This window comes from Fundulus heteroclitus, unplaced genomic scaffold (assembly GCF_011125445.2).
Source record: "Fundulus heteroclitus isolate FHET01 unplaced genomic scaffold, MU-UCD_Fhet_4.1 scaffold_46, whole genome shotgun sequence".
Classification (NCBI taxonomy): Eukaryota; Metazoa; Chordata; class Actinopteri; order Cyprinodontiformes; family Fundulidae; genus Fundulus; species Fundulus heteroclitus.
In genome coordinates this window covers 1834996-1860088 of record NW_023396879.1, presented here as the reverse complement: position 1 = coordinate 1860088, position 25093 = coordinate 1834996, and the positions used below count along the sequence as shown (strand labels likewise).

The window sequence follows — 25093 nt, the reverse complement described above, 5'->3', positions numbered from 1 at the left end:
CAATGTGACCTTCTGAGCTTTCTGTGTCTCTGCTCTGTCTTCTCTAACATAGAAAGTACTCCTGGGTCAATGTGAGCTTCTGAGCTTTCTGTGTCTCTGCTCTGTCTTCTTTAACATAGAAAGTACTCCTGGGTCAATGTAAGCTCCTGAGCTTTCTGTGTCTCTGCTCTGTCTTCTCTACCATAGAAAGTACTCCTGGGTCAATGTGAGCTTCTGAGCTTTCTGTGTCTCTGCTCTGTCTTCTCTACCATAGAAAGTACTCCTGGGTCAATGTGAGCTTCTGAGCTTTCTGTGTCTCTGCTCTGTCTTCTCTAACATAGAAAGTACTCCTGGGTCAATGTGAGCTTCTGTGCTTTCTGTGTCTCTGCTCTGTCTTCTCTAAGCCCCAGTGGGTGGAGGCAGATGAGCGTTCACACTGAGCCTGGTTCTGGTTCTGCTGGAGGTTCTCCTCCCTGTTAAAGGGGAGTTTTCCTCTCCACTGTCGCTTCATGCATGCTCAGTATGAGGGATTGCTGCAAAGCCATCAACAATGCAGACGACTGTCCACTGTGGCTCTACGCTCTTTCAGGAGGAGTGAATGCTGCTTGGAGAGACTTGATGCAACCTGCTGGGTTTCCTTAGAGAGGAAACTTTCTCACCAACCTGGAGGATCTGATGGAGTCTGACTTTGGAAAGAGCCTTGAGATGATGTGATGTTAATTGGAGCTATAGAAATAAAATAAATGTTTCGGTTCCCCTTCATGGGGCCGTCCGGCAGCTGATATTTAACCTGATGGCGTTAGCTTATGTCATCGCTAATTGTTCCCAAACATCAGTGTCGTAGCGTTAGCTTGTAGCGTTAGCTGGTAGCGTTAGCTTAGCATGATGCATCCTCCGAAACAACGATAACGAGGCTCTCGTGTCTTTCTGGCTGAACTCGACATCTTAGCAGAGTTTCAGCCTCAGCAGCGGAGCGTCTGCAGGGAGGCTGAGAGTCTCTGTTGCTGCGGCTGGAAGAAAAACTTGGTTAAAGTGAACGAGTCGATTTATATCGATTTATACGCAAAGGAATGTCTTTGGACAATTCCTCTTCTAGTATTGATTATATCAGTATATGGATGGTTGTGACAGCCCTAGCTCATTTACATAAATGTTCTTATCCTTATTCGTCCGTTCTTTCCATGAAATCTGAGCACTGAACAGGAACAGAAGGTCTGCAGCTTATTTTATACTTTAATGCACCAAACACAGGAAGCGCTTCAACCCCCGTTCAAACCGTAGTACCTGCTTTGCCCCAGAGGGGGCGCACCGCACAGAGGAAGTGACGTGGCCTTGATTGTATCTACTAAAGAGCAGCTCCGCCCACTTCCTGTCTGTCACCACTTGATGAAGACGAGTAGGGCGAGCACCGCGTAGCCCAGGATGAGGAAGAGCACTTTAAGGAGTCTGTCCTGCTTCCCCTCCAGCTCCCGGGACAAGATCTCGAAGAAGGTGACGAACAGGAAGGTCCCGGCGGCGAGTCCCTGCAGCAGCACCGACGCCACGCTGCCCGCCAGCGTCTGGGCCGACTCGATGCCCATCCCCACCACCGTCCCCAGCGGGATCATCAGGCTGACGGTGACGGCCAGCTTGGCGGCGTCCTTCATGCCGAGCGACGCCTTGGCCACGCTGACGCCCAGGGCGACGGCGGCCAGCGTCTCGTGGACGGCCACGCCCAGGAAAAGGCTGCCGAGCTTGGCTCCGTCCTCCTGCAGGCCGAGCGCCAGCCCCTCGAACACCGAGTGGGCCGACAGGGCCAGAACCAGCCCGGCCAGCCTCAGAGGCCCCGCCCCCGCCAGCTCGGCCGCTGAAAAGTGTCCGTGCTGGTGTCCGCGGCCCGTCCGCCCGTCTCTGGCCGCAGAGCCCCGCGGCGACGGGATGAAGGGAGCGTCGTACTCGGAGTCGCTCCCGGCCTCCGACCCGCCGGCGTTGAAGGTCTCCAGGTCGATGAAGGACGGCTTCTCCTTCCTGAAGGTCAGGATGGCCTGCTCCACAAACACGGTGATGAAGAAGCCCACCATCATCATGGTCTCAGCCAGCGGGTAGTCGCTGCTGATCTTCAGCTGCTGGAAGACGGCGTCCGCCTGCAGAGAGGGAAGCCTCAGCGTGTCACAGAGGACCTTAATTAAATGTTTTTACGAAACCAGAGAAGAAGGTCTGGAGACACAAACCATGTTCTCCTTTTTTCCTGTAACTAGTGGAGCTGCACGATATTACAAAACCACATACAGACAACATTACCGATAAATTATATCAGTCGTCGTAAATTCCCACTTTCCTCCCACCTCATCTCTGCTTTAAGCACTTTGTTACCTTTTTTATTAAAATAATTTATTTATAGCTTATTGTAGCTGTAAATATATAAAAAAAACAAGTCAACATAACAAAAGTATAAAACATTAAACGCTGTAGTCTTGGCCTAACCCCCACCCCACCCAAAGGGGGAGAAATTCAGAGTAACTACATCATTGGCTTCCTGTTAAATCAAGAATAGAATTTAAAATTCTCCTTCTAACGTATAAAGCCCTTAATAATCAAGCTCCATCATATATCAGAGCTCTGATTACCCCGTATGTTCCTAACAGAGCACTTCGCTCTCAGACTGCAGGTCTGCTGGTGGTTCCTAGAGTCTCTAAAAGTAGAATGGGAGGCAGATCCTTTAGCTATCAGGCTCCTCTCCTGTGGAACCAACTCCCAGTTTTGGTCCGTGAGGCAGACACCCCGTCTACTTTTAAGACTAATCTTAAAACTTTCCTTTGTGACAAAGCTTCTAGTCAGAGTGGCTCATGTTACCCTGAGCTACCTCTATAGTTATGCTGCTATAGGCTTAGGCTGCTGGAGGACATCAGGGTCTATTTCTCTCACTCTGCTGAGTTCTCCTACTGCTCTCCAATCTGCATTGTTTGTTGTTATTTCAGCTTTTAACTTTTTGTTCTCTGGCGTTCTGTTAGCTGTGACATCATCAGGGGAGACAGATCATCCTCTATTACCATCTAACATAGAAAGTACTCCTGGGTCAATGTGAGCTTCTGAGCTTTCTGTGTCTCTGCTCTGTCTTCTCTAACATAGAAAGTACTCCTGGGTCAATGTGAGCTTCTGTGCTTTCTGTGTCTCTGCTCTGTCTTCTCTAAGCCCCAGTGGGTGGAGGCAGATGAGCGTTCACACTGAGCCTGGTTCTGGTTCTGCTGGAGGTTCTCCTCCCTGTTAAAGGGGAGTTTTCCTCTCCACTGTCGCTTCATGCATGCTCAGTATGAGGGATTGCTGCAAAGCCATCAACAATGCAGACGACTGTCCACTGTGGCTCTACGCTCTTTCAGGAGGAGTGAATGCTGCTTGGAGAGACTTGATGCAACCTGCTGGGTTTCCTTAGAGAGGAAACTTTCTCACCAACCTGGAGGATCTGATGGAAGCTGATGGCGTGATGTGAATTGGAGCTATATGAATAAAACTGAATTATCTTATTTTTAACCTTAACCAACTAAAGTACTAATTGGCTATATTCAACAAAAGCAATTAAAGATGTGATGGTGTGAGTTATTCAAATAATTCATCTTTATGCCAGCCTTTGGCTTCACCCAGAACTGTATTAATTGTCTGAGTCACATTTGTAACCAAAAACTGCTCTAGTGTCCTGCTAACTACTGACTCCTCTTGGTTGCTTTCTTTCTTCTTCTCCTCTATCAATCCTTGATGCAAACATGAAAGGTTCCATGCATCCACGTCCTCCCGGCTGAGTGTGTGTACCTTGTCTCTGACGGCCGGCAGCAGAGCGTTGAAGCATGTTGCCAGGAACACGCCGCCTCCGAATGAGTTGCACAGAGCCAGCCCCCGTCTGTACCTGTTGGCTTTGTCGTGGTCGGCCAGCAGGAGGCGCACTGGGGCCAGAATACCAGCTAGCATGAGAACAAACAGCCCCAGCAGGCCAAGCAGCTTGGCAATCAGGATCTGCATCCTCTTGCTGTGAAGACGCTACAGCCGGCAGACAGACATCACTTCCAGCGCGTTCACCGGTGGGGGAGCTGCTCTGCTGCTTTCACTGGAGGAGACACACACAGAGCGGCTGTTAGAGGAAACCAGTGGAAACTGCATCCAGCCGGACTTCAGGCCCTCCACCTGCTCACAGTGCACTGAGTCCTGTCCATCCAGGACTCTGACAGGGACTAAAGGGTTTTAGAATCTACTCAGGGTCCTTTTAGGCCCTGTGAGTCTCTGCTGTTCATCTACTATGGCCCAGTTTAAAAACGGTTCCAGAACGTAATTCTGTAACAACATCCAGGTCTACGTTGTCGTTCACTGACCAACGGCTCTTTGCCCTGAATGGAGGAGAGGACCAAATACCAATAAAATGCTAACAATGCACACAACATATGCAGAAAACATATTTCATGAAATTGCTTTGGTTTAACTTTGCATCTTTTAAACAGAACAATGATCTTACTTGATGATTATGATTCAACGTATTTGTGAATTTCACCCACACATGCCAGCCCAAACCGGCTATAGATCATTATATTAGACAGAAAATGGCTGTTCTCAGAAATATGTACATCTTCAAATATGGATCCTTTGGACAGCTCAAAGGACACAGATCCTGAAGAGTCAAAGAGACACGGATCCCTCATTAGTGGTCGTACACGCAGGAAAAACTGAATCTGTCTGGATTTTGAAGGATGAGACGCTTATGTAATCTTTTTCTTCTCTGTATAATATCTATAGGTCATTTAAATCACACTCATCTGTATAAACGTAATATACCAACCAGAGACTACAGGTGGAAATCAGCATCTGTCACGTCTCTGTCAAATTTAGCATTTTTCTTTTGACAATATTCATCTTCATATTTATTAAAAACTAGCTAACTGCAATAACAAATAAACTGAACATGATTCAAGTACAAAAATGATTCCCGACCCATATTTTGGACATGTTAGAAATAGGATTACAAAGATCAATTGCTTTAATCAACAGTAAAGCACTGTGGCTGATATCTTTGGTTATTGTTATTATCACAGTGACTTCCTCATGAATTTCATCCTGGAGAAACTCTTTGGCCACAAGACCAAATACCTTCAAGTTAAACGTTTATTAAACCAAACTTATGTTTCTCACAGTCACTTTGTTATATTGTAAAGCTGTTGGCAGAATGCAGAATAAATCATCCCTAAAACCTCTTTCCTTAGTTGCAAAATGGGGCTTAAAATCTAAAGCCATTGTTCTGCCTTTGCGTTTTATTTTAGTACATTTTTTACATTCAGTTTGTATAAATATTCTTGTATTAGGTATCTTTCTGTGTAAATCTGTCCGTTCTGTTATGTATATGTTCTATAATGTTCTATAACCACCATCTATATTCCTATTATATGATAAACGCCACATTAAGCTACTTCCGGTTTGCCGTCTAGCTAGCGGCGGCTAGCTAAGCTACAGCTAACCGGGCCGGAACCGGTCCGCTGCGTTAGAACCGCGTCACCGAGGATCACCGGCCTCTTTCAGAACAACGGGAGCAGGTTCTGCTCCAATCTGCGGAACCACACCGATCCTACCTTCACGAACATCCGTCCTCTGCTCCGGCAGGTGCATCAAACCATTTCCGCCTCACCGTCACTAACCGTGGGCTCCGATTGGTTGGTTCCTGATGACGCGTCATGCCCCTTCCAGAGCAAGTTGTTCATTTTCACATATTTACCTGATTGTTGCTGTGATCACTAAAACATTTACTGCGTTTCAAAGACATTTATTAAGTCTTTTGTATTTAAGCTGAGAGATGTTCCTAAGCCTTCACTGATCTGCGTGATTCCACCTTGTGGACCAGATCCTGGACCACCAGGTCGATTGTTCTGCTCCTGTACGCCTCCTGCTCTGAGCTAGAGGAGCTTTAGTACCGCTCAGTGGGTCCTCCTCCCTCCATGAAGGCTCCTTTGTCTGGTTTAGCTTCAGGTGCAGGAGATCCAAGGTTTGTTATTGGTTAGACTCTTACCGTTCTGGTGGGGAAGGTTTTACCCACCAGAGGGGAACAAGTTACATTTACTCAGTTACATTTACTGGCACTGTACTTTTTACTTTTACTTGAGTAAATACTATGAAGTAATGTCTGTACTCATGAGTAAAATGTCTGGCTACTCTCCCCACCTCTGACACACACAGAAGTTCATATTGTCTGCATGGAGTCGGACCCCAGAGCGCTCCACATTCAGCCATTCACATCTGGAGAGCTGTAGCCACAGCTGCCCTGGGGTAGACTGACAGAAGCAAGGCTGCCAGACAATCCCTCTGACCACCGCCAGCAGGCAAGGCGGGAGAACTGCCTCGCTCCAGGACACAACAGAGACAGCCAGAGTGGGGTTTCAAACCGGCAACCCAGCCCGGTTACAGGGCGGTCTCTCTCTGGTAGAGCTGCTAAGCTGCAGTCACATCACACTGATGACTGTAGCTTAGCAGAATGCATAATGTAGCTGAGTTACACCAGTGAGCGCCTGGTTTATTTCCCTTACAGTCCCACAGAGGAGGACTTCTGTCTCTGCATTCATCCCTATAAATGTAAGAAAACGTAACGCTAACAGTTTCATATTCAGGCTGCAGTAAAGACATTTCCCTGGATTACACGATCTGTTGCTGAAAAGCAGCTTTTCCACCTCCTTTGCTATCGCCACTCCTCTTCATATCACCGTCTGCTCGCCGGGTGGAGATGTTGGAGTCTGGAATATGAGTCTGCAGCCACGCATCCATGCAACAAATACTGCATTAACTAACTGGTGGGTCCTTTTCCATGTTTTAATCCCTCTAGTGTGTTTGCCAAAGATCTGCTGCATGTCCTGTAAGATGATCAACAGAGGAGATGCTTTGAGCTTCCTCCTCTCTCTCTCCACAACGTTTCTATTATAAGTTATCTAAGCTTCAGGGTCACTAGGAGATATTTCAGCTTGTGGGAGCGACAATCAGCTGTTGTAACCTTTCCAGGATGCGAGCGCCCTGCATGACATTGCCATGCATCCTGTTATGCTGTTAGCTGTGACATCTCTACATAACTAGCAGCGTGTAGAGAGGATCTCCTGAAGCAGCAACAGCTGCACCGAGTTTTCTCTGCAGGGCGGCGGCACGGTGGCCAGCTTTGGCAGAGCGGCAGAGCAGAGGCCAGGGGCTCTGGGAAGGAAACCAGCGAAGGCTTCTCAGGGCTGGGAGAAGTCCTGGACTAATTAAAGGAGCGCCTCAGAGGATGGACGGAGGACGGTACGGGAGGCTGGGAGCTCCGCTGAGCTCTGCAGAAGCTGTGACGCCATCTCCAATAAACTGAAAGCTGTTTTTAGAAAAGTGCTGCAACGTTTCACCCAGTTTCCCAACCTGCTGTGTCATTGCATCAGATATTTTTTTTTAATCAAACCATCATGGCTTCCATCAAGCAAGAGGACAAAGCTGCAGAAACTAGGACCTTCACAAAAGCAGCTGCATTTTCACGGTGAAAAGAAAAGAGTGAGCCGTCAGACGGGAGCGAGTAAAATGGTGAGATGCTCTTTTTAATTAAAGTGTGTTCAAACAGCCTCCCTCCTGCAGCTCCATGTGGCCGACAGGTTCTCAGTTCATTTATATAAACCAGCTACGATCTCAGACGTCCCAGGAAACAGACAGAAAAGGCCTTTTCAGCCACGCGCTGCTGTTTTCAGAGGAAATAAAACATTTTAAGCTGTTGAACATCTGGGCTCCTGGTGCTGAAAGTCTCCTCTAAAGTCACACAGAGCTGCAGGAGGAGAGGGGAGGTGTTGGTGTTCCTGAACAGCTATCACGCTCTCATGCTGCCATTATACAGTTAATGGAAAACAGAACATTTCCTTATAGTCCTTTGAGTTAAACAATCCACATCAGAAAGGGAAAGAAAGTCAGACGCTGCCGCCGCCACATCTGTCCGACCTGAAACAGACAGAAAGGAGAAATCAGACGCTGCTAAAGCCAGGATCTGAGAAACCTACTAGAGAAACCAGGTTTACATCAGGAACAATAAACAGTATTAACATCTTTAAACTGGACCAAATCCGTAGCTTCCCACACGGACCAGCTGAACGTCTGCCTAGCGAACGAAGACGGAGCTGCTGGGAAACACTGAGGATGTCTGGAGGAGGCTTTCAGGCCGCAGCATGAAACTGAAGCACAGCGGTGGCACCGTCATGATGCAAGTGGCTTTTCTGCAGCTGTTAATCTATGTAGGAGGAAAAGAGCCGATCCTGTCTGAAGTCGCTCAGATAAAATACCAGCACGGAGACTTCTCTCTAAATTAGTCACTAGTTTAAAGTCTAACTCTTGGACTGAAAAAAAAATCCTGAAAACCGTTGAATAACTTCCAGAACAAGGTAAACTTTGAATATTCATGTGTCAAAAGTGTTCAAATTAAGTTAAAATATCAAATATCACGCATTTTTTACACCGATTATGGTATTTTGTGTTTGAGTGCTGCCTCCGTTTACGATCTTCCATTTCCGACGTGTGACGTCAGTTCAAGAACACCGAGAATGCGCGCAGCGAACTTGCATAGAAACACACATTGTTTACGTTGTACAACCGGTACGGCGAACAAGGATATATGGATGTTTTCCAGTATCTTCTTTCACACACCAAATCTGCTGATCCACGTCTAAAAGCAAGCGCTTTTAAAAAAAAAAAAAAAAAAATAAAAAAATAAAAATCGCCGAACTAAGTCCACAATAAAATGCCTTCTAGGTGCGTAGTTGGTGGCTGTAGTGCAGACCGCGGTGAAGTTGGTTTGACATTGGACATTCAAGCTCCGCGGAGTCAGCGGGATCTAGCTCACGGTTGATCCGGTTGAAGGACTCTGATTTCGGTTAGCGTCTCTCAGCTGCTCCCTTCTCCCATACGCGGTGGGACCGTCAATAAATCTGATTTGATTTTTGTTTCTCAAGACGCTCCGCTGACTCCGCGGAGCTTGAATGTCCATGTCAAACCAACTTCACCGCGGTCTACTGCAGGCCAGAAAGTAGCGCTACATACTTGGCCGAAGGATCAAAAGGTCCCAAAGAAATGCGATAAATTCGTAAAAGAAACGCGAAAGGACTGGATTGCCGGCAGTGACAAAAGTGTTTTATGCAATTCACACTTCACAAGCGAGAATTTTGAGGGGTACTTACAAGGGAGCATGGGCTCTATGTCTTAGCAACGTTAGCTATAATCTCCTCAGGTTCACCTTGTTCAAACTCCATTTCTTCATATATATATTCAGTATCGGAGTCGCCAATGCTTGAGGTGGAGTTTGTAGATGTATCAGACATTTTTTTATTTATTTTTTGTACGTAGAATAAGAGTTATTAATTAAATTTAATAAATCGGTAGCGAAAGTCGTAGTGTTAACAGCCGGATGCACGGTACTAGTTCTGTTTGTGACGTCACATTCCGAAGCAACCCGATTGAAGAATGTTCGGGCTGTTTCGCTTATACAGCAAGTTTTATTGAAATTACTTCCAAACGGCGTACATAATTCACATATAATATTTCTTTACTCTGGTGACTATTTGAATGCATCTGTGTTAAAATACATTCAGTCCAAGAGTTAGACTTTAAGGTTTATTTAAAATCTCACTGTTTCTGACATCAGGCCAAAATAAACATAACTTTTATAATAAATTAACTTACTAGGTTTATTGCTGCTAGCGCGTACTCCAGGCTGCCTTACATGAACGCACTTCTAGTTTAGACATTACTGTCAGGCAGTCTGGTAGACAGCTCAGGGGTCCTCAGGTAGTGACACAGTGTACCGTAATGCTCCTAATATCCACTGAGCGGAGCGGCTTGTTGCTAATCAGTCAAACTTACACATTTTAACAGACTTATGAGCTCATTGTACCATATAAAATCAGTCAGTAAGCACAACGGTGATCATAGATGAGGCGCAGCATCAATTTATGAGAAGATTTAGGGATTTTTAACTCCGCCTTATAGTCCAAAAAGTGCGGTATTTATACGTACAGTTCAGAATCGTCATGGCTGCTCCTCGTTTCCGGCGCTGGGCGTTCGGTTGCGGATTTGACTCCTAAGCTGTTCGATGAGTTCGGGGTTCTGCTGCTGCATCTGCTGAGCGAACTGCTGCCCCCTGCAGGCCCGACAACAAACAACAGTCAGCAGCAGCTCAGACACGCAGCTTTGACCTGGGCGACAGAAACTCACGCCTGGATCAGGCCCGACAGATCGGCAGGTCCCTGAGCTGCTGAGGCTGTGGCGGAGGCTGCACCTCCTGCTGCTGCACCTCCTCCTGCTGCACCTCCTGCTGCACCTCCTTCTACGCCGCCGCCTACTACGCCTCCACCTCCACCGGCTACTCCCCCACCCGCCGGTGCTCCCACTCCACCGTACGCTCCTGACATCATCCCGGACATCCTGGCAGAAACAGAGGAAACAGGGAATGAGGGAAAAACAGAGGAAAGGAGGAAGTGAGGGAAGGAGGAGAGGAACTTACAGCTGCTGGACCTGAGGGTTGTTCATCAGAGTGGACGCCTGCAGAGAGAATCAGCTGATGTGAAGGCTGATACTGAACCGGGGAACAGGTTGTTTTCACTGCTAAAACTAACACCTGGTGCTCCTCAGGTGTTTATTCTCCATCCTCAGCTGATTTTAACCTGATTCCAGATGATTTGACCTCAGCAGCAAAGAGCTGAAGCAATTAATAAATGTGATGAAGTCTAAAATCAGAACCTCAGTCCTTAAGAACTATTCTAGGTCAGCTGAGACGCCTAAAGTCCATCCCTGAAATTCTTGGCTTTGAATCATTTATTACTTCCCTCTGATTCCAACAACATGAAAATAAATATTAATTGCTCTGATTCGGATGAACATAATTCCCATTTTAACTATTCTGCTCATATTTGGATGGAGTCAGGGAGAACTCACCATGTTCATGAAGCCGGGGTTACTGAGCAAACCGGCCAGGTCGATTCCTCCCAAACCTGCAGACTAACGAGCAAAAAGACAAAACCGTCAGGCTGCTTCCTGAGGAGCAGCATCAACCCGTCTCCTGCGCTCCTACCGGGCTGGACGTCTCCATCTTCTCCTCTGCGATCTTCATGTTGGTCTTGTAGGTGTCGTTGTCGGGGTCGAGCTCCAGAGCCTTCTTATAGTAACCGACAGCCTCGGTGTGCTTGTTGAGGCTGGTCAGAGCTAGACTGGAACACAGAGACAGGCGGCGTCAGCAGGAGGATCTGCACAGGCGTTCTGAGGACCTTCCTTCAGGCAAAGCTTCAGACCAAAACCTTTATCTGGACAAACGTCACTTCTCTGAGGAGGACAACCCAGACACCGCCTCCCCAAAGAGAGAAGAACCACCTGGACCTGGAGTCACAATTCTGACTTCCAAAGATGGAGGTCCTTCATCAGATTCCAGCGATAAGAGCAAATTAATCATCTGATGTTTGAAGGCAGAAAGGTCGGCTGTCTCCACAGCTTCAGAACCACTGAGGTTCTAAATTACAACGAAGACGGTTAAAGCAGAAAGAACCGTCCCAGAACCGAGCTTCAACCCACCAGGAACATTTGCTGCAGTTCCCTTCCTCACCACAAGATGGAGCATCAGTTCCCTGAGCTGCAGGAAACTCAGAGAGGAGGGAAGGAAGGAAGGAAGGAAGGAAGGAAGGAAGGAAGGAAGGAAGGAAGGAAGGAAGGAAGGAAGGAAGGAAGGAAGGAAGGAAGGAAGGAAGGAAGGAACGAGAAGAGGGAGAGAGGAAGGAAGGAAGGAAGGAAGGAAGGAAGGAAGAAGGGACCAAAGGAGGAAATAAGGGAGGAAGGAAGGGGGCCAGGGAGGAAGGAAGGGAGGAAAGAAGGAAGGAAGGGAGCAAAGGAGGAAGGAATGAAGGATGGAAGCAAAGGAGGAAATAAGGGAGGAAGGAAGGGAGCAAAGGAAGGAAGAAAGGAAGGAAGGAAGGGAGCAAAGGAAGGAAGGAAGGAAGGAAGGAAGGGACCAAAGGAGGAAATAAGGGAGGAAGGGACCAAAGAAGGAAATAAGGGAGGAAGGAAGGGGGCAAAGGAGGAAGGAAAGGAGGAAAGAAGGGAGAAAAGGGAGTAAAGGAGGAATGAATGAAGGAAGGAAGCAAAGGAGGAAATAAGGGAGCAAAGGAGGAAGGGAGCAAAGGAGGAAGGGAGCAAAGAAGGAAGGGAGCAAAGAAGGAATGAGGGGGGGAAAGGAAGGAGGAAGGGAGCAAAGGAGGAAGGAAGGAAGGAAGGAAGGAAGGAAGGAAGGAAGGAAGGAAGGAAGGAAGGAAGGAAGGAAGGAAGGGAGCAAAGGAGGGAGCGATGATTGCCGTGACGCCTTCTGGTTCCTTTAGGTTCTCTCAGATAATCTTGAGCTCATTTTAAGATTGGAACGGAACCAAAGTTCTTCTATTGAGCCCAGATATAAAGATTTTAACGGCGTTCTGCTCCAGAACTTCCTGTGGCGGACCATCAGGCCCGCAGACTCTCACCCCATCCGTCCGTAAGCTTTGCTGTAGTTCGGGTCGATTCTGATGGCCCGTTCACAGTCCTGCACGGCGCCGGCGTAGTTCCCCAGTTTGCTGTACGCTGCAGCCCTGAAAGCACAGCATCAGAACCCGGTCAGAACCGGGTCAGAACCTATACGCTGTCAGACTGCCACCTATGGGCTGTTTCACACATTTCCCCACAGTGAGGGCGACATGCTCCTACAGATTCTGGTTCTGGGTCCAAACGGCACAGCTTCAGGAAACGTTTCAGAACTCAACGGCTTAACAAACCCAAACAGGTCCAGTTCTGGACAGAAAAACACTGATGATGTTTAACAGAACCATGAGAACCATGAGAACTGGATCAGAACCTGGAAATATCATTTAAACCTGATTACCGTAAACTTTACTGATATTTGAGACACCAACATCTCAGTCCTAAGATAGCATCTATATACTAAATCTCTATGTGCTATATCTACATGCTGTATATCTACGTACTGCATCTCTACATAGAGCACGTAGAGGTGCTGGCTCTACGTGCTCTATGTCTACGTGCTCTATCTACATGCTGTATGTCTACAGGGCGGGCGCAGCGACCTGTTGCAGTAGTAAACGGCGTTCTGGGGGTTCAGGGCGATGGCCTTGGAGTAAAACTCTACAGCTGCTGCAAAGTTCTCCACCTTCATCTGGTCGTTACCTGCAGAGGAAACAAACAGTTTCAGAAGGTTGGAAGAAGAAGGAAACCGTCCCCAGAATCAAAGCTGCAGTAGCGGGTAAAGGCGGAGTCAGCGCCATCTTTGAATGAAAGACGCTGACAGACCGGCACAAATGAGCAGAACCATTTCAGCCTGGAGCTGAACGGGTTCTGATCTTTGCTTCATTTAATAGACGGAGGCAAACAAAACGTTTTATTCTCTCTCTAGGCTCCATTTATCAGAAATATATCGTGTCTCTCCATTTTTATGTAGATGATATCCAGGTGTATCTTCCTTCAGGATCCAAGGTGAACCGGCAAAGCTCCCATTAGCATTTTGAAACAAGCGCTGCTGATGTAGGAGGAGTGTTTTTACAGTTATAAACTTTATTTCTACAAGGGTTTTATACGTTGATGGGATATTAATGTTTATATTTTCCAGTCTGCTCATTACGACCAAATAGACCATAAGGTATTTTAAAATTAGCGACAAATGTACGCTAGCATAATGCTATTAGCTTCCGGATAACATCCGTGCTAACACGCAACTACGGTTTGTTTTAAACATAATGTTTGTTTCATTTTCTCTCCACCATCGTTCAACAGTGCTATGAGCGTTATTACAGCATTAATATGGAACATTAATGTCAGTTTTATGGTGTTTTGTATAACTTTAGGATTAACCCATTTAGCGACCGATCGCTACAGCGACCCCTAGCCTCCTGGAGGAATAATGACATTAATACAATCAAGTGTCCTAAAGTTACAGATTTTACTGAGCAAATCATTCTATAAAATGTTATTTCATCAATTAATGTTTAACTCAGGATTTGCATTGTGAACAGGTTGAAACACATCGATGTTATTCTAAATTAGTTAAAATAATTTAACCTCATTTGATATTCTTTAAGGTGAACTTTGGTTCTTTATCTCAGATCTGCATTGAACCAGGATTCACATTTTATTCTGATGATGATCAACCATTTTATTTTGTCTTTTGTTTCTTTTGTGTGTAAATAATTCCTTAGCTTTTTTTTATCTTCATTTTGCTTAGTAGTTTAGTTTCACAGCCTGGTAGAGAGTATTTATTGATTGTAATATAGTGTTAATTCAGATAAACAGCATTTTATAGTGATATTCTCTGGATGTTCATTTATTTCATTTAAATTCTTGAACTTGAAGAGAAGTTGTCGCTCATTTATTCTACATGTGTGCAGAGTTTGCTGTTAAAAGAACGCCAGAGCTCAAATTACTCCTTTCATCTATTGTCCTGATATCAGCTGATTGGGCTGATATTCACCAAACAGAGTTATTTATTAAACATTAAATAACTTTAAACATGTGTAATGGCACAACAATCTTATGACTCATTGATCGGGTAAACCTGTCGGATCAGAACCAACTCACCGTCAGTTTTCAACCTCTCCGCCTCGGCCTTCTCCTCTTCTGTCGGCGAGCTCGGAGTCGTGTTGTTATTGGCCTGCGACTGAGCTGGGAACTGAAACGAAACCAGAACCCATCAGAACCAGAACCCATCAGAACCAGAACCCATCAGAACCAGCACAGAAACCCGGGCGGTCAGGTTGTCATGTGGTGGTGTAAAGTTTTAGGAGGAACTCGTGTTCTTAGTGTGGAAGACACACAGAACAGCATCCGGACCGTCAGAACGGTTCTGGTCCAACAGCAGCTGCCGGCGCTGCGGGTTTTTACCTTGGCTGTGGCAGAGGCAAAGATCTCCGGTAGCGTCATGGGGACGGCGAGGCTCTGATCGTCGGTGGAGACGTCAAACGCCGTCTCCAGACACTGGACAGCAACTAGACAACGAGACGGCACCAGATCTACTCAGAACCATTCGGACCCGCAAACATTTCACAGCCTCCGAGCTGAGAAGAGTTCAAAATGCAGCCGCCCAGAGACTCACCCTCCAGGCTCTCCTGGGCGTCTGAGGACAGGCTTCCCGTCTGCAGCTGGTCGTGGAGGAACTGGATGATGGAGAAGGCGAGGCGCTTTGTGTCGGTCATGATGGCGGAGATTCAGCCCCCCGTCTGCGCTCGCTGAGGGAGACACACCTGAGAGAGAGAGAGCGTCCAGTAGGTCAGCGTCTGAGAGGCACTCAGGTCAACCAGGAAGTGACGGAACGACTGATACTCTGAGTTTAGCAGCTAAAACAGTGAAACTGGTCAGATTATTATTACAGATTATAATCCCTGTAACTATGTGAGCAGCATGGATCATTTACATTTCCCTTGGTCATCAGATCCAACACTGAAAATCTGTGATTTTCCTGATTAAAGAGCTGAAAACTAAGAATTTCCACCATTTTCTGCCTTTAAACACGTCAGTTGATGATTGTTACATTAAAGCACAAAACCTCCATCATTCACGGTACCAACATTATGAAGAATAATATGTCACAACAAATTTCACATTAGGAGCATTAATAAACATTTTAAAATTACGCCAACAACAACATTAAATCAGCCGCAGGGATTTAAAAGCTGATTTCTGGCTCTTTCTTTCTCACTTCCAGGAGTTTGTTGGGTTTTTTCCCGGGACCTGGACAGGAGGACGCGGCGTGTCTCCGTGACTTCGCTCCTGAGTGGGGTCCTCCGGGTCGGCGGCTGGGGGAGGAGCGCCACGCAGATCTCAGTGGGATTAGCTGGAAGAATGTTCTAGCGCTTCTGGATCTCGGATCTGCTCCTGGGGAATGATCCAGAAGCCGGCTGCCGACTTTACACCGGGCCAGAAACGTCGGCCGGAGCTTCCTGGTTCAGAGCAGCTGCTTTCAGAGGCAGCAGCGGTTTTAATGTTTGCTAACACCAAGGAGGAAAGCGCTGCTGGAGGCTTCAAATGTTAACCATCTGAAAGCTTACCGGGGATTTACTGCGCGCCGAACTAAAAAACATGTTCCAGCCTCCCGTTAAAGGCATTAAATCATTTATTTCTATGATCACCCATTAATCCCGCGGCGTTTTCGTTGTTTTGACACGTTTTCTCTGCGGAGTTCTGCGCGTACCCTAGCGCACGATGCTAGCGCCCACACAGCTAACGACCAGTTCACGCTGCCGTGAAAGTTCTGGTGCTGCCGGCCCAAACCAGACCTCTCCGGTTCCGTCCGGTGACCGAACACACGGCGGCCGCTTGTTCCTACCTGATGTCTCCGGGATTCAGGGGAGAAAGCGCCAGTTAATCCCGTAGAGTCCCGACGTTATTCGCGCTTGGTAACCGCACTTTGCTAGCCCCGGAGCTGACGCGCAGTGATGACGTCACGTGGAGGCGCCGTGACGGAGTGAAAACGATTTCAGGTTCAGAAAAGTAACCAAAATCAGTCAGAGACGCAAACAAACACATAATAAAGGGAATAAAAAGTGTCATTCTCTCAGATTCTGGCCCAGAATCCAAGCTGGTGGACATTTTAACGGCTCTCATGTGATACTAATAAAAAACTAAAACAATAATCATCAAAATGAACCGAAATAAACACCTGAAATAAGTCAAATTGTGTGGAATACTTCTGTATATGAGTTATACTTTTTTTCAATGAAAGTACAGAGATAAATGTGCTTCTGGATGATATTCTGATTCACTGAGATGTATAAAAAGTTGTAGTTGAAATGTGAAATAAAGCTTGGGGTGTGACAGGCAGAGATGGAGATGAAAATGTGGAACATGGCTGATTCCTTTTGTTTTTAAGACATGATAAGAAGCTGCTGTAATTTTTAGAGAACAAATTCGAGACACAGGGCCCACACTAACCAAATCGCCACTTGCTTCTCCACTTGGGTTCAGTTCCACAGCAAAGATTACTGACCAAGCTGAAGTGAGCATCCTCGTAGAAGAAAGAAAAAAGTTCTGTATCCAATCAGGAGACGAGTGCTGACCGGATTCAGGTAGCAGTGAAACATTTTTGTCATCCCAGACGAGTATTTAATACTTCAGAGTGCAGCTGTCTGCATGAACAACCCAACTCTGGACCCAAAGACCAGAACCAGGGGAGACGTATCTATTCTATATGAGAGCTGTGGTGAATTCATTTCAATTTTATTTATAAAATTTAAAAATATATTTATATAGCGCCAATTCACAACATGTCAGCTCAACCTTCTGAAACATTTCAGCCCCTCCTGTCTCTCCCAGAATATTGTCAAAGTTGGCATGAATTCTTCATGCTGACGGTGGTGAGCCACGCTGTAGCCTCAGCTGCCCTGGGAAGTCTGACAGAAGCAGAGCTGCCAAACAGTCAGCGCCGCCGGGGCCTCTGACCACTAAGAGGAAAAGGGGAAATGTCTTGCCCAAGGGCACGATGACTGAAATGGTCAGAGCGGCGGTTTGAACCAGCAACCCACTGGTTACAGGCCAAACTCCTGCACCTCCCCCATTAATCCCGTATAGCATGGCTGCATAGGTGTTGTTTGTTTGTACCTGTAATACTTTATCAGATGGTTCTGCTGTTCTTTATCTCTCTCTCTGAAGGTGTAGAAGCAGACTCAGAGGATATTATATCACTCTCTCTTTTTTCTCTATTTTTGTCACTTTTTCTCCCTTTTAACATAGTTTCATTTGTTTCTCTTCCTTTTTTTATCTCTTCTACCTTCCTGTTTCTGTGTCCATTGACCTTGAAATAGTCCCAAAATAATATCCTATAAAGTTTTTTTGCGTATATAAATCGGTAAGGCTCCACTTGTGAAAGTAAAATCTGTTGGGCTGTTTTTGGCATCAAGAAAGCGGTTCTCAAAGCTACACTGCCAGACAGGACACGTTTAAAAAACACGTTTTCTGTTCCAAGCTGACCTTCAGCCAACAAACGTCAGAGCTCTCCTGGATCAGCTGATGATGTTGCAGCTCAGATAACAGTTTTAGTTTAGAACAAAAGTAATGATCAGACAGACTTTCCTGCCTTCAAACCTAATGGGAAGCTGAAATATTCCTCTTCAGGTTGTTGAGTTATGGAAAAGTTAAAAAAGGCTGAAGCCGAGAGGACGGGCTGTTCTAAAGAGAGTGAGAACAGCTGACCAGAATCAGAACATCCTGACCGGCAGAGTTGGGCTTTCAGTACTCTCTGTTCTGATTTAACTGGGCGGGCCGAGAGTTTGAGACGCTGTAAATAACCTTAAGGAACAATAATTCTGCTCTGGTCAGACGGGATCTGTGTGGCGCTTCTGATCCACGGAAACAAAATCCTTCACAACATAGAAAAGGCTGTTGGACAGTTTTAGAAATGGCAAAACAAAAACAAAAAGATGACTGATCTGAACAAACAAGCTTCTTGTTACTGTGGCCCCAGGCAGAAGCACGAGGGGTGGACCTCCAAGCAGAAGGCACGGTTTAAACCTGCTGCTAGTTTCACCGTCTGCTGCTAGGAAGGCTGAGATCTGAGAGGGTTTGGTCCACATGGAGACCACGGATGGAGATGGCAGCAGAGGACAGCTGCGGTGCCTTCAGGGACAGTCAGGGAGCCACTGATGAATGCATGAAGCAGCATCAGCAGGATGTTCTGCTCTCTGCACTCCAGAGTTCAGAACTTTAGACCCAGACAGGAGAACAACTGCAGACCCGTGACTGAATGCAGCCCAGGGTTTATTCTGTTAGCTGCTTCTATCAGGCAGCACTTGGTAAAATGCTCAAAGAACTAAACTTTTTACAAAGTCAAACCACAAAGCTGAACTTCCTGACATTTTCCTCTGGGTTGTTTCATGCTGAACAGATCTAATGCTAGAACCCAATCTGGGCAGAGGAATCATCAGTTTCCTCCTGCAGGAGCTTCCTCCTCCTGCTCTGAGAGTCCTTCTGAAAGTCTGGTTCTGCTGGCAGGACCGACCTCCTGATCCGACGGTTCTGATTGAAGGTCTGCTGTTGGACCATCAGGGCCCAGAGGAGGTACAGCATCCTTCAAACGTCCTCCTCCGTCCCTCCTGCTCTTTGTTCCTCTGCGTCTCCTCAGTCCCAGACGCAACAAGCTGCGATGGACCGTATGTTCAGAGACCTTCCGCTCAGAACCAGCGTTGACCTCCTCAGCGATCTGAGCCACCGTCGCTCTCCTATTGGACTGAACCAACTGGGCCAGCCGTCTCTCTCCACCTTCATCGATGAGCCTCTTGCGGCCATGGCCAAGTCGCTGGTTCACCAGTTTTCCCTCTTTGGACCACTTCTGGAAGGTGTTAAACACTGCAGATCGAGAACATCCCACAATCGCCGCGGTCTTGGAGATGCTCTGACCCAGACGGCGGGCCATCACAACCTGGCCTTTCTCAAAGTCGCTCAGATCCTTCCCCTTCCCCATGTCTGCCTGCTGAACAGATCCTTATCTGTCCCGTCCAGCACCAGGCACCATGGTCACCACAGAACTTCTGGATTCTCCTGAATAAAGCAGATGGTTTCTACAACCTAGGATGACTCAGAGGGGGAGATAAAGAAGTTTCTGAGAGTCTCAGAAGGTTCAGGAAGCAGTCAGCGCGCCACAGTGATGAATGGATCCTCCAGAACCAGCTCACAGGGTCTCCATGAAGCTGAAGGTTCCAGGTCCAGGCTGGTCTCCTGCAGAGAAACACAGGAACCATAAAGGGGACCAAGAACATTCAGATCATTGAACCTGAAGTGATCAGAGCAGAAATGTGTCTCCATCCTGCAGCTTCTCCTCCAATCAGCTCAGAGGCTTCCATCAAGGCCACAGAGGTCTGGAGCAGCTGCAGCTGAAACAGCCTGAAGGAATCATCACCTGCTGCTTTTCCTCCAGATCTTTGCTCAGCTTCTCACCCTGAAGAGGAACCTGGGAGAGAAGTGGCGTTCTGCAGGAACTACGGCGTCCCTGCAGGGACAAACAGCCTGAATCGCACTCTTTTCCATTGAAATGGACAGAGCAACATCGCCATCTAGTGGTCTTTAGGTGTAACAACGTCAGACATTTAACCTGCCATAACATTATGACCACTGACGCGTGGATTATTAAACTCTAAGCCTTAATTGACATCATGTCTAAATGTTGCTCCAACGCTGAACTCAGGTCTGCTGCACCAGAGTTGCATCTCCACCAAACATCTGAACAGAGACGGAGAGACTTCAAGGATCTAAAGTTTCATGGAGACCCAGAACTCCAGAAAGTGGGGGAAGGTCAGATGTTTCTTCTTCTTCCTCCTCTTTATTTGGGGGTGACCTCTCCTGTGTTCCTGAATCAACCTACTGGTTCTAATCTGACGCGTTGGATCCTGACACATCTGGTCCATCATCCAGGTCAGAATTTAGCAGGATCCTTTTTAACTGATTTAATGGTAACATAAAAATAAACAAATGTGAATTTGAAAAATGTGTACGATACTTTAACTTGTTTTCTATTGTTAGCTACAGGAGAGGAGGATGAAGGTCAGTATAAATAAAACTATGTTTTTCTCTGTCAATTCACTATAAAAAGTTGGTTTTGCTGAAAGAGTTAATGTGAAGTTAGTCTAAATATAATGTACTCTGGATCAACTTTTGAGCCTAACGAGAGAATGAGCCCATGGTTGGGTTGTGAGAGGTTCGGTACGTCTGAATATTTGCTACAGTTTTGGCCTTATTTCTCATGGTGTTTTTTTTTCTTTCTATTTTTAAGCTTTAAAATAAAGAAAACAAAGCTTTGCTCCATAATTACAATTCAGATAGTTTTTTATGAGATTCCATTAAAATAAATTTACCCGATTCAGAATAAATAAATAACAAAAAGCTCTTTTCTGTCATGGTGCAGCTTTGCCTGCCACCGAAAGACATCCAGGAACCTGACTATGCGATAGAGGATTATTATTAGTACCTGGGTGTTCTAGACCTGAATAATATTATTTATCATTGATATTATGATTAATGATAGTTTTATGAATCTGGACAGAAGAACTGGGTCAGCTTTGTATGCAGAGGCCGTTTGGACAAAAGGATAGACTTAGACAAACTTTATTGTCATTTTGTATGTACAGAGTGCCTAGAAAATGAAATTTCATTGCCTACAGCTTACGGCAATGTAATGAGATTGCAATTGAAATAAAATAACATTACAATATAAAGTTCAGCAGTGATACACTGAGGATCCCACAAGAGTAAGAAATAAAATCAAGGTAGCAATAAGAAAGACCAAACAAAGGTCATTTCATTGGGGCTTTAGGCTTTCTTTGAGTAAATCATGTCATCTGATATGAATCCAGAAGAAAGGGATGAGCAAGCATAACCTGGAGCTATTTGGCCACAGGATGGAAACAGTAGATCAGTCTGACCATCTGGGGATGTGGTTAGATTACATGGTAAGGTGGAAAAGACACAGAAAAAGTTTAATACTAATGTAAGAAAATCCTAAATTTGATGAGAGCAGTAGTGTGGAAAGCATCGTGTATCTAATGAGATCAGCAACAGGCATCAAGTTATAGAGAAGCAGCTAAAACACATTTCATGAAATTGGAATGAGTTAATAATAAAGCGTTGAGGATTTGTGCTGGTGCCATAAGATCAACAGCAACTAAGACCGTGCAGGTAGAGTGAATAGATCAACTCAAGCTCACAGTCTGCAGGGGGAGTGAAAACGCTGCAAAGAGTGTTATACAGGAGGGCTGGGATCATAAACTTTAAAGGTAATGATTTCAGTTGGGAAACAAAGGCTGAATCAGAGCAATATAGAGTATAGAATAAACTGTTTAACTCCCCTACATCTATTAGTAATATCTCTACATGTTGGTTTCAAAAGCTGAGATAGATTTAAATATGATAGAATCACATAAAGAGCGGGAGTAGAGCAGGAAAGGACATCTGGCAAAGCAACATGTAAGAAGCAAATATTACAGTTATTTGGATTTTTATTGGAATAGGAATATACATACCAACAATAATCATCAGTACAGAGTAAAGATTACCTGATCAGGTGTCTGTGTACAGAGATGATGGCAGTTATTATGGGATGGCAGTGGGTTGAGGGAGATCAGACAGAGTGTTGCATTACAGTATTAAAAATATGAACAGAGACTAGAAATCAATCAGTTTATTTAGATTACAGAGGCTCCACACATTTTGCACGGTACCTGCCTACGCAGGTGAACAGCAGAATGGGGGACGAGACAAAACAGCTGAATTATCAACCAAGACAAACAATATTGTTAATATTCCTTTTGGAAAAACAGAAGCTAAGACAATAACCAGAGAATTTATGGGGAAATGGCAGGACTGGAAGGACATGATAATAATGGGAGGACATCTATTAATGCCAAAGGTGCGACTACAAAAATTAAGAAAGAGGAAAGAATTGTACCCAGATTAAGATTTGATCATGCTGTGTTAAATAAAACATAAGTTTATTATAGATAAAAAATTTGTATTTGGTAAAAGTCAAGCAGATGAATGTTTAGTTAGACTGTGAAGCCACAGAAATACATATTGTTACACTGCAGGAAAGATAAGGATGAGAGGATCAGGCAAAATTGAAAGTTTAGTCGTATATATATATATATATATATATATATATATATATATATATAGTAGTATATAGATATATACCCATATATATATATATAGTATATACCACATATATATATATATATATATATATATATATATATATATATATATTATATATATATATATATATATATATATATATATATATATATATATGCGTGTGTGTGTGTGTGTGTGTGTGTGTGTGTGTGTGTGATTTTTAGTCCATCAGTGGTGTGCGCTTCGCTCCTGCTGTGCCTCCTGAGCTCCCGTAGTTCCTCCTCTCTCATTCCTGCTGAACACTGAGGGGTAAGCGGAACATGGAGCCGTTGTTGCTGCTCCTTTACTGTTTTCTCTGGAAATCTCATCGTTTAAATCGTAACACTCAATGCTAAGTATTTGTTTTAAAACATTTGTTTCCTCATTTTATAGTAAATATCAGATTTATGAAGGTTTTTTGTAGCCAGTTTGTTTGTTTGATCGCCATTAAATGTTTTGGGCCCCCTAGTGGTGAGTCGCGACCCTGCATGCAAAGTGGCGATTTGAGTTATGGAAGAAAAATGTTAGAAAAAAGAAAATGTTTTAACTTATGCTATATTACTGAGAAAATTGAGTATTTCTAAAAGAAAAATGCACAAGTCAAGGCATTTATCCTTATTGTTTAATGCAGGAGAAATTAACAGCAGTAAGATAACAGTTCTGGTGATAGGCATGTAAAACAGAACAAATCAATTAATGCTGCTCCTCCTTGTGATGTCATGAGAAAATCCAGAGAAATCGGCCGAGAAATCAAGAAGAGTTGTGGACCTTCAACCAGTCCAGTTGGTGCTTGGGTTTAATTTCCAGACACCTGAAGGTTCCCTGGTCCTCTGACCAACCAGCATGGGATCCCCAGTCTCCATTACCTGTCAGGGAGGAGAAGGGTTCTGGGTCCCAGAGATTAACAGGTTTAGGTTTAGAAGAAAAGCTGAAGCTGGGAAGAAAGTTGAATTTTTCTCAGTGAAACCAACCTGGGCTGAAGGGACGCTATTCCTCTTAAAGCAACATACACCCCCAACCACAATGAAGTGGGGACTTTGTATAAAATGCAACAAAAAGCAGAATACAATGACTTCCTAATCCTATTTAACTTATATTCAGCTGAATACGCCACAAAAACAAGATATTTAATGTTCAAACTGATAAAACTGATTTTTTTTTTACACTCATTTTGAATTTGATTGCTGCAACACGTTCCTAACCGGTTTGGATCATCCCACAGGTGAAGACATCTGCTGCCGTCTAATCATCTTTTTCAGGGATGTCGCTGCTGCTCATTTCAGCAAAACGATGCCAAGCCACAGTCTTTCCCTTCAGCCGTTCTTGTCCTCCGTTCCCATACTCTGATCAAGTGCGGTTAAAGGGAAAGGTGCCATCACCCAGCGGTAAACATGCCCATATCTCAGCTTTTTTGGAACATGTTCCAGGAAACAAATTCAGTGAGTGAAGATCAGGAAAAAAAAAACAATAAAGTGTATCAGTTTGAACGTTAAGTTTTATATTTGTGGTGCATTCAGTTTGCAGATCCCTGTTGTTCACATTTTAAACAATGTCTCCACTTCACTGGGATCTAAAAAGCCAGATTACAGTTTAAAAATGCTCCCATGGATAGGTGTCCTTTGGCTTGAGGAAAGTAAAACTGAAGAATTTGACTATTATCACAGTTGGAGGAAAAAGTAGAAGCTTACAAGCCTGAGAACACGGTCCCAACTGTGAAGCACGGTGGTGGCAGCATCATGCAGTGGAGGTGCACTTCCCAGAATGGATGGCATCAGGAGGGAAGAACATTATGTGGAAATACTGAAGCAGATTCTGAACACCTTCGGGCAGGAAGGTAAAGCTTGGACCCAGCTGAGTCTTCTGTAATGTCCCTGAGCAGAGCACAAGATTATTCTGTTCCTCATTAATCTATGGAAATCTGAGGCTCATGTTGATGCTAACCTTCAACCTGAGCCTCATTTTACAAATTGGAAGGTTCCGATCCAACCTGCAGACATCGAATCATAAGCTTTGTCTGTGCTTTATTTTTTTCTAGCATCCGGCTAGCAGAGTGTCCGCCGGATGCTCTGCTAGCCGGATGCTCTGCTAGCCGGATGCTCTGCTAGCCGGACGCTCTGCTAGCTGGATGCTCTGCTAGCTGGATGCTCTGCTAGCCGGACGCTCTGCTAGCCGGACGCTCTGCTAGCTGGATGCTGCTAGCCAGACGCTCTGCTAAACGAACGCTCTGCTAGCCAGACGCTCTGCTAGCCAGACGCTCTGCTAGCCGGATGCTCTGCTAGCTGGATGCTCTGCTAGCCGGACGCTCTGCTAGCTGGATGCTGCTAGCCAGACGCTCTGCTAAACGAACGCTCTGCTAGCCAGACGCTCTGCTAGCTGGATGCTCTGCTAAACGAACGCTCTGCTAGCCGGATGCTCTGCTAGCTGGATGCTGCTAGCCGGATGCTGCTAGCTG

General features: G+C 45.4%; 2 protein-coding genes across 4 annotated transcripts; both read right to left on the bottom strand.

Moving 5' to 3' along the window:
* Positions 1 to 1194: 1194 nt before the first annotated feature.
* On the bottom strand, positions 1195 to 5651 carry LOC105933413 (zinc transporter ZIP3). Its single transcript, XM_012872932.3, has 3 exons — positions 5562 to 5651; positions 3763 to 4054; positions 1195 to 2102 (listed from the first exon to the last, which is right to left on the bottom strand). Exons 2-3 carry the CDS (start codon positions 3967 to 3969, stop codon positions 1356 to 1358), a joined length of 954 nt encoding a protein of 317 aa, XP_012728386.2. The 5' UTR covers positions 3970 to 4054; positions 5562 to 5651; the 3' UTR covers positions 1195 to 1355.
* Positions 5652 to 7503: 1852 nt separating this feature from the next.
* On the bottom strand, positions 7504 to 16450 carry sgta (small glutamine-rich tetratricopeptide repeat (TPR)-containing, alpha). Of its 3 annotated transcripts, XM_036131960.1 has the most exons (13): positions 16313 to 16450; positions 15083 to 15230; positions 14872 to 14975; positions 14569 to 14659; positions 13065 to 13164; positions 12468 to 12572; positions 11039 to 11174; positions 10903 to 10965; positions 10472 to 10509; positions 10292 to 10392; positions 10183 to 10261; positions 9985 to 10108; positions 7504 to 7920 (listed from the first exon to the last, which is right to left on the bottom strand). In XM_036131960.1, exons 2-12 carry the CDS (start codon positions 15180 to 15182, stop codon positions 9997 to 9999), a joined length of 1029 nt encoding a protein of 342 aa, XP_035987853.1. In that variant the 5' UTR covers positions 15183 to 15230; positions 16313 to 16450; the 3' UTR covers positions 7504 to 7920; positions 9985 to 9996. The 3 variants fall into 3 exon arrangements, with proteins under 3 accessions (XP_035987853.1, XP_012728322.2, XP_021177510.2); XM_012872868.3 differs by having other exon boundaries at positions 10183 to 10392; XM_021321835.2 differs by lacking the exon at positions 16313 to 16450 and adding an exon at positions 15686 to 15875 and having other exon boundaries at positions 10183 to 10392.
* Between the last annotated feature and the right edge of the window lie 8643 nt (positions 16451 to 25093).